This window comes from Colobus angolensis, unplaced genomic scaffold, assembly GCF_000951035.1.
Source record: "Colobus angolensis palliatus isolate OR3802 unplaced genomic scaffold, Cang.pa_1.0 Scaffold39, whole genome shotgun sequence".
In the NCBI taxonomy this organism is placed as follows: Eukaryota; Metazoa; Chordata; class Mammalia; order Primates; family Cercopithecidae; genus Colobus; species Colobus angolensis.
Window position 1 is genome coordinate 4,279,507 of NW_012117265.1, and position 12,013 is coordinate 4,291,519.

The 12,013-nt window shown below is 43.1% G+C and overlaps 2 protein-coding genes across 2 annotated transcripts in view; both read right to left on the minus strand.

Moving 5' to 3' along the window:
• Positions 1-97: 97 nt before the first annotated feature.
• On the minus strand, positions 98-1,113 carry LOC105520954 (olfactory receptor 7E24-like). Its single transcript, XM_011954964.1, has one exon. It carries the CDS (start codon positions 1,111-1,113, stop codon positions 103-105), a length of 1,011 nt encoding a protein of 336 aa, XP_011810354.1. The 3' UTR covers positions 98-102.
• Positions 1,114-11,315: 10,202 nt separating this feature from the next.
• LOC105520955 (olfactory receptor 7E24-like) overlaps positions 11,316-12,013 on the minus strand; it is a 1,348-nt gene continuing 650 nt past the window's right edge. Inside the window, exon 3 of the mRNA XM_011954966.1 lies at positions 11,316-12,005. Coding sequence (XP_011810356.1) covers positions 11,316-12,005 — 690 coding nt within the window. The remainder of the gene's footprint in view (positions 12,006-12,013) is intronic.

A 12,013-nucleotide genomic window follows, 5' to 3' on the forward strand; every position in this document is an offset into this window, starting at 1 on the left:
AGAGACATAATGAAGGAAACAGTCTTCTTTGCAGGTCTAGATATTTGACCGTGCTGCCTTTTCCAACCCACGCTGAAGAATAGAACAGATAAGATACTGAGATTAGACTATTCTGCCTTGCAGCCGCCGCAGGGCACTTTGAATGTCCCTGTTTCTCAGGCTGTAGATGAAGGGGTTCAGCATGGGGGTGACCACCGTGTACATCACTGAGGCCACTGCACCCTTTCTGGGATAAGAGGACACGTCTGAACTGAGGTACCCTCCAACGCCTGTTCCATAAAATAAGCAAACAACTGACAGGTGAGAGCCACAGGTGGAGAAGGCTTTATACCTCCCACCTGATGATGGAACCCGCAGAATGGAGGAAACAATTTTATAATAAGAGAAAAGGATCCCCGAGATGGGAAGAAAACCAAATATGGCAGCAAGGAAATACATGACTATGTTATTGGTGAAGGTGTCACAGCAGGCAAGGTGGGGGAGTTGAGAAGGGTCACAGAAGAAATTGGGAATTTCCACATCTTTGAAGCAGGTAATTTGTAAGGCAATCCAGTTGTGCAGCTGGGAGTCTAAAAGACTGAGAAAAAAAGACAACAAAACTAGGAAGCCACAGAAACATGGGTTCATGATGACTGGGTAATACAGAGGGTAACAAATGGCCACAAACCGGTCGTAAGCCATCACACTCAGCAGCATATCTTCCATGCCTCCAAAAATGGCGAAAAGCGACATCTGAGTCAGGCAGCCCACATAGGAGATGACTCTGCTGTGAGACTGGATGTCCACAATCATCTTGGGGATAGTGGTGGAGGTGAAACCGATGTCAGCCAAGGACAGGTTGGAGAGGAAGAAGTACATGGGGGTGTGGAGGTGGGAGTCAGAGCTGACGGCCAGGATGATGAGCAGGTTCCCCAGCACCGTGACCAGGTACATGGACAGGAACAGCCCAGCAAGGACAGGTTGCAGTTCTGGATCCTCTGAGAGTTCCAGGAGGAGGAATTCTGAGACATCTGTTAGATTCCGTGAATCTGCATGGTTTGGACAACTTTTGAGTAGAAAAGAGGGTTGAAAAAAAGGAAACAAGTAAACCAACACCCAGCACTGTGTCTGCATTTTGGATATAAACAATTCACAAGTAATGTTTCCAGATTTCAGAGCAAGGCACACTAAGCAATATTTTGCAGTTGTGACAAACCCAATTTTCTTATAATTATTTCAGCATTGATTTTTGTGTTATTCACTTCTTGCTATACACACCTGCCCTAGAAACGCTAGATTCAAGAATGGTCCAAGAACCAGATCATTACATATAACAAATTCATAATTGCTAGAAAATACAGCCTATCTTTTCAGAAGAAAAATAGGTAATAAAAACATTGACTTCACTTTAAGCAAAAGTTTATCCTAATTAAAGGAAATTATGAATTCAAACATATTATTTTATTCTAATAGATTGCCACAAATTCCCTTGATTTAGAACATTTCTAAACACTGTATAACAGCTGAGACCATGTCATCTGGAAATGAAATTAAAGTTGATAGTTCATAATCAGAAAATATTTCCACATGCCAGTTATGTTCTAGTGATTTCATCATTACGTTTTCTGACTTTTCTCCTTCAAAAAAGTAATTGCTTACTCAAATAGGTGGACCTTGTTTTAAAATTCATATAAGCTGTAACTCCTGTCCTTGGCTTAGGTGGACTTAGAGTTTCCATAAGAAAGTTTGGCCGGACACGGTGGCTCACGACTGTAATCCCAGCACTTTGGGAGGCCAAGGCGGGTGGTTCACGAGGTCAGGAGATCAAGACCATCCTGGCCAACATCATGAAACCCCGTCTCTATTAAAAATACAAAAAGTTAGCCCGGCATGGCAGGGCACCTGTAGTCCCAGCTACTCAGGAGGCTGAGGCAGGAGAATCGCTTGAACCCAGGAGGCAGAGGTTGCAGTGAGCCGAGATTGCATGACTGCACTCCAGTCTGGGCAACAGAGTAAGATGCTGTCTCAAAAAAAAAAAATTTTTTTTTAGTTAAATGCAGTAACCATAGGCCAGCACTGACCACACCAATGTCCATAGTGTGCAATATAGCTGTCGATGATTAAACGATAATGAAGTTCTAAGAACACTTTTGGATTACTTTCTTGGACTCTGGAATAATGTGAAAGTCTAAAATGTGTCTCAGTCCAAGCAGTCAGGTTTACCTGCTCACGTTTCTTTCCGCCTCTGTTTCTTTTTGTGATGCTTATGAAAAGCTCTGCCTTGGTTTTCGAATTATTGAATGCTATGAATACTAATCAATAGAATCATAGGGCCCACGTGTCATGACATAGACACAAATGAGTGTTATTTTATCATCTCTAGTTCTTTTTCTTTTTCTTTTTTTTTTTAGATGGTGTCTCACTATGTCACCAGGCTGGAGTGCAGTGGCGCAATCTCGGCTCACTGCAACCTCTGCCTCCTGGGATCAAGCAAGTCCTCTGCCTCAGTCTCCTGAGTAGCTGAGACTACAAGCACCCACCACCACGCACGGCTAGTTTTTTGTATTTTAGTACAGATGAGGTTTCACCATGTTGGCCAGGATGGTCTCGATCTCCTGACCTCGTGATCCACCCACCTCGGCCTCCCAAAGTGCTGGGATTACAGGTGTGAGCCATCATGCCTGGCCTGTCGTCTCTGGTTCTATGGCACATTCCTGAAAGGGATGAAAGAACAGGCAGCAAAGAATCAAGTATGTCGAAGTCACACTGATCACAGCCAATTTTTGTGAACCAAGGAAGGGTCAATTCAATAATTAACATAGGTTTTTACTTTTGCTATCTTCTGTGTGCCAAGCAAGATACAGGCTCTGAGAAATCAGAAGCAAAAGAGACTCGCTTGTTCCTCTCACAATACTCAGTACTTACTGAGATGAGGACAACATAAAATGTCCTGTCTGGAATTCAGGGACATCAGAAATTCAGGTCAGGGGATATTTCAGTTGAATTGTGTGGAGATTAAGCTTAAAATATTAAGGAATGTATCTAAATTTGTTTGCCTTTATGCATCCATCACATAGTGATCACGCAGGGGACCCCCACGATCTGTTGAATCATTGCCCACTTCAGTTGGATCAACTAGGAATCAATTCAGATGACAGTACTGAGTCCCAGAGGATGGACATCTCACCCCTTGCCATGCAGATAACTAGAAAGGGTGATATTCAACATTAATGGCCAGTCTCTAAGACCCAGGCACTAAAAACTTCGTGGTCTTCCAGTTCTCAAAAAGTTTTAAGCAGAGGTCAGAGGTCTTAACCACAGGCACATCTGAGGTGCATTTTCAAACTGTTTCCAGCTTCCTTAATAGGAATGGAAGCCAAACCCTGAAGTGATGACTCCTTTGTGGAAGTCGCGAGCTACGAGGAAAGCCAGGAACAGGGGCGAGGGAGAGATGCGGCCTGAACGATCCTGTACCAATTCTTTCTGGGGCCTCTGGTGTGATCTCAGCTGCCCTTTCTATACTTGCTACAGTGAGCGTGGCACCCACTGGTCTAGCTGTGGTCTACCAGGAACCCCCAAAGAGAAGGACAGAGTAAGCGGGGGCATCTTCCCAAGTGACAAGGACTTGAGAGGGGCAGGTTGGATACAGGGAGAGGCCTGGCCAAATGCCATGTGTCTGGACTTAGACTGCCTGGTTCAAATGGGATGTCACCCTTCTCTACTTCGTGATATGGGAAAAGCTCTATAAAAATACATTGCTCCTTTTCGAGTCTGTAAAATAATAATGAAATGTGCACTAATAACTTGGAGAAGGCGATACAGATGAAATGAAACAAGCCGCAGAGACCACAGAGCTCAGAGCCTGGCATTTAGGAAGCCCTCAGTAAGGGTTCATGATGCCATGGTGTTTGTCATCTTCCTCTTTATCCTCATCATCACCTTCATCATCCTTTTGCTGGGCTTAGGGGATAGTTTAGAGAGACTCATTTTCTGCTATCGTGCATGAGATGTCTATGAAAAGGACAACCAGTGTGGGAGGAAAGAAAAATTTTGAATGAGATTTCTGAGTCCCCACTACAACCAAGAACGTAAACTCCACAGTAACGTGAGCTGATATTTTGCACATTGGTGTCCTCCCATCTGCCACCCCACCATCCTGTTTGTCTTGAGGATGAGGAAACAAGGCTCCCGACCGTCCCTCAGCACTCACTGAGCTGCGCTTCCCCTCTGCTGGGCCATGACCACGGAGAGCAGGTCCGCTGTCTTCCCTGCGTGGTGCACGATGGAGGCTCAGGCTCCGTCCTCAGGACTGGCAGGAAGACAGGGTCAGACATGAGCCTCCTGTTGCAGATGACAGGTGTGGAGCCCACTGGACTGGCAGCTGACACTGCAGGGCTGGAGGCACAGGCTGAGTATTTACTATTCTATGGCCTCAGGGGCTCAAGGCACAGAGCTCCTCATTAGCCAAACTGGCCCAAGTTCCCCAGTCTCTAAGGATTTCCTCACATTAATGCAGGATGAAGAAGAGAAAAATGAGTGTCCATGGAAACTTTTGGGCTCTTCCTTTAATCAGGAGAAAGCTTGTGTGTGTTATTCGCTTCTTTCTTTTCTTTTTAAAGATCCACATGCTTTAATTTTCATCTTTTATTATGGTAAAATATACCATGTATAAATATTAAAAATTATACATATATATTATTTCATATAGAAGGGTCAATAAAAGTGTTTACAATTTCCACTATTTTTAAGTTTACAGTTTAATGACATTAAGTACATTCACATTGTTTGGCAACCATTACCACCACCGTCTCCAGAACACTTATATCTTTCAAAATGGGAACTGTGCCCATTAAACAAACCCTCCATTCCTCTCTCTCACCCACCCCTGGGGGCCGCCATTTTATTTTCCAACTCTATGAATTTAACTACTGTAAATACTTGATATCAGTGGAATCATACTGTGTTTATCTTTTTTTTGAGACAGAGTCTCATTCTGTCACTCAGGATGGAGTACAGTGGCATGATCTGGGCTCACTGCAACCTGCACCTCCCGGGTTCAAGCGATTCTCGTGCCTCAGCCTCCCAAGTAGCTGGGATTACAGGCGTGAGCCACCACGCCCAGCTAATTTTTGTATTTTTAGTAGAGACGAGCTTTCGTCATGTTGGCCAGGCTGGTTTCAAACTCCTGACTTCAAGTGATCCACCTGCCTCGGCCTCCCAGAGTGCTGGGATTACAGGCGTGAGCCGCTCAGCCCCGTCGTGTTTATCCTTTTGTGATATATTTATTTCACTGACGATAATGTCTTCAGGATTCATCCATGTTGCAGCCTGTGTCAGAAGTGCCTCCCTTTTTATTGTTGTTGTTGTTAGATGAAGTCTCACTCTGTCGCCCAGGCTGGAGTGCAGTGGCACAATCTGGGCTCACTGCAACCTCCACTTCCTGGGTTCAAGCAATTCTCGTGCCTCAACCTCCCGAGTAGTTGGCATTACAGGCACATGCCACCATGCCCAGCTAATGTATTTTTAGTAGACGCAGGGTTTCACCATGTTGGCCAGGCTGGTCTTGAACTCCCGACCTCAGATGATCCGCTCACCTCAGCCTCCCAAAATGCTGGGATTACAGGCATGAGTCACTGCGCTGGCCAGAAGTGCCTGCCTTTTTCAGGCCGAATAGTCTTCCATTGTATGAATGAACTGCATTGCACGTATTCATTCATCTGTCCATGGAGCTTTGGGTTGCTTCTACATATTTGGCTGCTGTGAATAATGCTGCTATGAATATGGGTTTACAAATACCTTTTCCACTCCTGGCTTCTAATTCTTTCTGCTAGGTACCCACAAATACAACTGCAGGATCATCTGATAATTCTGCTTTTAATTTTTCAAGTACACTCCATATTGTTTTCCCTGTTCCTGCACTATTTACATTCCCTCCAATGCTTGTTTTTTGCTTGTTTGTTTATCATACCCATCCTAATGACTGATATCACATTTTTGGTTTGATTTGCACTTCCCTACGATTAGTGATTTGGAATATCATTTTATATGCTTACTGGCCATTGGTATATCTTCTTTAGGGACATGTCTGCTCAAGTCTTCTGACCATTGTTAATGGGATGCCTTGGGTTTCTTGTTGTTTAGTTCTAGCTGTTCTTAATCTATTATGGATATTAGCCTCTTTTCAGATATATGATTTGCAAATATTTTTCCTAATCCTTGGGTTATCTTTTCACTCAGTTCAGTTTTTTGATGCATAAAAGTGTTTTTCATTTAGATGTAATCTAAGGAATCTAATATTTTGTTGTTGCTGCTTCTGCGTTTGGTGTCATATCCCAGAAACCATTGCCCACTCCGATGTCATAAAGGTTTTGCCAGCGTTTTCTTTTAGGCATCTTATAGTTTTAGCTCTTGGGCTTAGGTCTTTGATCCAGTGTGTGTTAATTTTTGCATCTGGTGTGACATAGGGTCCACCTTCATTCTTCTGCATGTGGAAATCAAGTTTCTCCAATACCGTTTGTTGAAAAGGCTGCTTTAAATACAAAAAACTAGCCGGGCGTGGTGGCGGGCGCCTGTAGTCCCAGCTACTCGGGAGGCTGAGGCAGGAGAATGGCGTGAACCCGGGAGGCGGAGCTTGCAGTGAGCTGAGATCCGGCCACCGCACTCCAGTCTGGGCGACAGAGCGAGACTCCGTCTCAAAAAAAAAAAAAAAAAAAAAGAAAAAAGAAAAGGCTGCTTTTCCACCAATGAACTTTCTTGGCACTCATGTTAAACAGCATTTGAACGTATACGTGAGAAGTGATTTCTCGGCTCTCCATCCTCTTCCATTGGTCACTTTGAGTGACTTTATGTAGAATAACAGTGTTCTGATTACTGGATCTTTATAGTCAGTTTAGATGCCAGGAAGAGTGACATTTTTAACTTTAAAAAAATGAATTTCAACATATTTTCATTTTTCTAACAATTGTACATTGACTGAGATGGCAGAACCAAATCCTTACTGTAGCTGGAGAGTGAGCTCCCCAGGGTTTTTCACATACCTTGCGCACACTGTCTCATGTGAGCTTCAGTAGTGCTGATCAAATAAAGACAGAGAGACTCTCTGTTTTGCAGGTGAGAAGCAGGATCTGGAGGGGTTGGTGAATCCCAACACCGTGGTCACTGGTGGGTCTAGTCCTGGAACTGGGGCCTGTGGCCCCCAGGCTGTGGGAACTTTTCCAGAAAGCAGGCTCCCACACAGGGACTGGGACTTAGGGAGGGACTCTCTTGGGAGGAGGCAGGCCTGGTGGGAAGGCTGCCAGCAGAAGTCTCAGGCCTTTAAAGCCTTCTTCTATTTCCCTGGTCTCTGCAGCTGAAGTTGCATCAGGAAGAGGTGGCTTCCAACGGCTTCAGGCAACTTCTTAGATGAGCCCCCTGAAAGAGTCCCTGATTTTTACCATCTGCCCCTTCGAAGGATATTGCAAGGAATAGTACAGAGCCATCTGAGACCTTCAATTTTTGTCTGCTTCCAGATTATTTTGGCTCTTCAGAGTTCCCTGAGATTCTATATGAATTACAGGATGGATTTTTCTGTTGCAAAATTGTTATTGGTGTTTTGTTAAGGATTGCATGAAATCTGCAGATCACTTGGGTACTACTAACATCATACCAATGCTAAGTCCTTTAATCTGTGAACACATGACGTCTTCCTTTTTTTGTGTGTCTTTAACATCTTTCATCAATATCTTGCATTTTCAGTGTGTATTCCTCACTTCTGATACCAAGTTGCAAGAAAAAGAAACTTAGTGCAAAATTTAAGAGGGGAGGATTGGTGTATTAGTCTGTTCTCATGCTGCTCTAAGGACATACCTGAGACTAGGTAATTTATAAGGGAAAGAAGTTTAATTGACTCACAGTTCCGCGGGGCTGGGGAAGCCTCAGGAAACTTACAATCATGGTGGAAGGGAAGTAAACGTGCCCTTCTTCACATGGCAGCAGCAAGGAGAAGTGCAGAGTGAAGGGGGGAGGGGAACCCTTTATAAAACATCAGATCTCATGAGAACTCACTATCATGAGAGCAGCATGGTGGTAACTGCTCTCATGATTCAATTACCTCCCACCAAGTCCCTCCCACAAAACATGCTGCTTCTGGATGTGAATTCCAAAGTAGCCCCATTATGTGGCTGAATTTAGCCATTGTTGTACCCAGAGGATTATGGGAGCTACAGTTCAAGATGAGATTTGGGTGGGGACACACCCAAAGCATATCAATTGGCAATGAAATAACTCATGTGAATTTACATCTGTGGATCTATTGTATTAATCACATACTCTAGAGAAAATTAGCTCTATTATAGTAAGAATCTGATACTATTTCCATGTTCTCAGTTAATATTTGTTTTTCAGGAGAACTTCTTAATTAGTTGCTATTACATTGGCTTTTTATGTGCCAGAGAGTTATGTTTTATGCTTATTTGAATTAGTCCTCAGGACTCAGTTTTTTTTTTCTAATTGAGTCACACTGGTATGTTCCAATATTATTGATTATTACATAGTTATTTGATAACTGATACTTCACTTATATACTTCAAGAAGTCCTCAGAAAGTTGTAGTCAACCTTCTGGACAGTCATCTCCAGGATAGATTGGCAGAAGATCCACTTCCAAGCTCACTCACATGGTTGGTGCCAGGGTGAAGTTGCTCACAAACATTGGCCAGAAAACTCCCTCTATTTCTTGTCATAAGGGTCTCTCCACCCGGGAGTTGACAACATAGCCATTGGCATCCGTCAATGCCACCAAGCCAAAGACCAAGATGAGGCAGGTAAAAAGAAAGCTGGAGTCTCTCACCATGTTCCCAGAAGTGACATCGTATCACTTCTCTTCCACCTTCTCTTTGTTAGGAAATAAGTCACTTGCTCTATACCATTCATCAGAGCAGATTACACAAAGGCACGAAAACCAGGAGTTGGGGTGTCATTGGGAACATTTCAGATGCTGCTCATCCCATAGGTCTCATCCTTAGTCAAGACTTTGGGCTTCGAGGACATCAAGACCCGGCTGAGTTTCCTCTGACTTCCAGCAGAGTCTCTGATTCACCACACTATCAAATCCCAACAAATATACCTCGGAGACAAACTTGCAAATGGGAGAGCTTCATCTGCACTGGGGACTTCCGTAGACCTCAACATGCTGCTTCTGGACGTGGATTTCAAAGTAGCACCATTATGTGGCTGAATTTAGCCATTGTCCCCAGAGGGTTGGATTTCTACTCACTGAAAAGGCTAACATTGCTTCAGAATATATTTTCTTTTGATTTCTTTGAGTTATCAGCACTTAGTAAAAAGTGTTTTCTGGTTTTAAGTATTTTCTGGTTGCCGTAAGCCCAGATCGCGCCATTGTACTCCAGCCGGGGCAACAAGAGCGAAACTCTGTCTCAAAACAAACAAACAAACAAACAAAACAAAACAAAAAAAAAATCAGCATGATTTCAAGAGTTCCAATCTAGCCTCAAAAAGAAGAGTATAGAAGGGTATGATTGGAGCAGAAAGAGAATAGCTTAAACACCAGCAGAATGAGAAAGATAGGAAGCTTCTTTCCAAGTCATCTGGAAATGTGCAATAAATTCTTGTGAACTAAAATTTCTGTACTGTACTATCAAACACTAGAACTCGTTTATTCCATCTTTCTGTATTTTTGTACCCAATTATCAACTTCTCCTCATTCCCCAACTAACTCCTTTTCTTCCTAGCCTCTGCTAGCCACCTTTCTACTCTCTGCCCCTTCATGAGATTCCTTTTGTGTATGTGTGTGGGATGAAATCTCACTCTGTTGCCCAGGTTGGAGTACAGAGGCACGATCTTGGCTCACTGAAACCTCTGCCTCATAGATTCAAGTGATTCTCCTGCCTCAGCCTCCCAAGTAGCTAGGACTACAGGCATGCACCACCACGCCTGACTAATTTTTGTATTTTTAGTAGAGATGGGGTTTCACCATGCCAGGGTGGTCTCGAACTCCTGGCCTCAAGTGATCCATCCGACTCCACCAACCAAAGTGCTGAGACTACAGGCATGAGCCACCATGCCTGGCCAAGATTTTCTTTTTTTGTTCCTACATATAAGTGAGGACATGTAATATTTGTCATTCTGCACCTGGCTTATTTCACTTAATACAATGACCTGCAATCTCATCCATTTTTGCTGCAGTGGAGAGGATTTTATTATTTTTTAGGTTGAATAATACTTCATCTTGTGTGTATGCTACAGTTTCTTAATTGAGACAACTTTTAAAAAAATAAATATTTTTTAAAAAGTCTTGAAATGTGAAGCTTTAGAGATAGGGTGACCATTTAATTCTTTTCTATTTCCCATTTTATGTGTATGCACAAGTGTGAAATAAAACAGCAGTCGATGTGTGTATAAATCTGTAACTTCAGCAAATGTAAAATGAAAATGCTAAGTGGTAAGAAAAAACACCATGATAAAAATTTGTACGGCGTTGAAGGACAATGCATTTGAAGATCGTACTTGAAGAAATCATATTACAATTAACTTCTGTTCTTCCTCATCAGAGCTTGATCCCTCTAGGAACTTCATCACTGGAACCATCTCTAATACCTAAAACAAACAAACAAACAAAAATCCGCATACCCACACAGGTGCAAGTAAATCAGAATCTCAGGTAATGAGACCCAGGCCTCAGCATTTGTAAGCTCCCCAGGTGATTTCAATCAAAGCCAAGACTTAGGCCCAGTGACACGGATCTCTACACATAACCTGCCTGAATTGATTCCCTAGAAGCAGTTTATAAAGAAATTCCACATGAACTGTGGAAACGGGTGAATGTGATGTACAGTATGTCCTCACTTAGCATCTTTGATAGTCTCTTGGAAACTGCATCTTTAAGCAAAATTATGTAGAGTGAAACCAATTTATCCCTCATCAACATTCTAACTAAACAACTTCGAACCAAACAATGGTGTTGGAGGACCTGCTGTATGTTGTTTCCATAAAGTCAATTTTCAGGGAATTACAAAATGAAGTGAGGACTTCCTGTATATAAAAAGATGGTTTTGATTTCACCTGGACAACAGGGTCATTGCTCAGAAACTGAAGGAGTCTGTCTAGCTATAGAGGATTCAGTCACGATGTTTATGTTAAACAAAGGATCCCAGAATACTCACCCATTCCAGTTAAAGGCTTAACAAAGAAAGCAATATTCACATAGGAAATGTGGAAAGGAGTAAAATCCATCAAGCAACAAAAACACTGTGACCAAGGGGGCAGGATTTGCAGATGTAGAGATTTAATGTGGTTGCTCTTTCTAACCCACATGAGAAAAAGGTTGGAACAGAAAATGGGATTAGACTGTTCTGCTCTGCAACCTCCATAGGGCACTTTGAATGTCCCTGTTTCTCAGGCTGTAGATGAAGGGGTTCAGCATGGGGGTGACCACAGCATACATCACTGATGCCACCACAGCATTCCTGGGAGACGGTGACACAGCTGACGTCAGGTACACGCCAACGCCCATTCCATAAAATAAGCAAACAACTGCGAGGTGAGAGCCACAGGTGGAGAAGGCTTTATACCTCCCATCTGATGATGGAATTCTTAGAATGGAGCAGAGAATTTTATAGTAAGACAAAAGGATCCCTGAAATGGGAAGAAAACCAAATATAGTACTATCTAAATATATGAATATGTTATTGATGACGCTGTCAGAGCAGGCAAGGTTGAGAAGCTGAGATGGGTCACAGAAAAAATTAGGGATTTCCACATTCTTGAAGCAGGTGAATTGTAACACAATCAAGTTGTGCAGCTGGGAATGCAACAGGCTAAGGAAAAAAGACGCCAAAACTAGGAAGACACAGAGGTGAGGAGTCATGATGACTGGGTAGAGTAGGGGGTGACAAATGGCTACAAACCGGTCATAGGCCATCACAGTCAGGAGCATGTCTTCCATACATGCAAAAAAGACAAAGAAAGACATCTGAGTCAGGCAGCCTGCATAGGAGATGACTCTGCTGTGAGACTGGATGTCCACAATCATCTTCGGGA

Coding starts and splice junctions, on each gene's coding strand:
- LOC105520954 (XM_011954964.1), bottom strand. CDS start 1,113: ATGCAGACACAGTGCTGGGTGTTGGTTTACTTGTTTCCTTTTTTTCAA.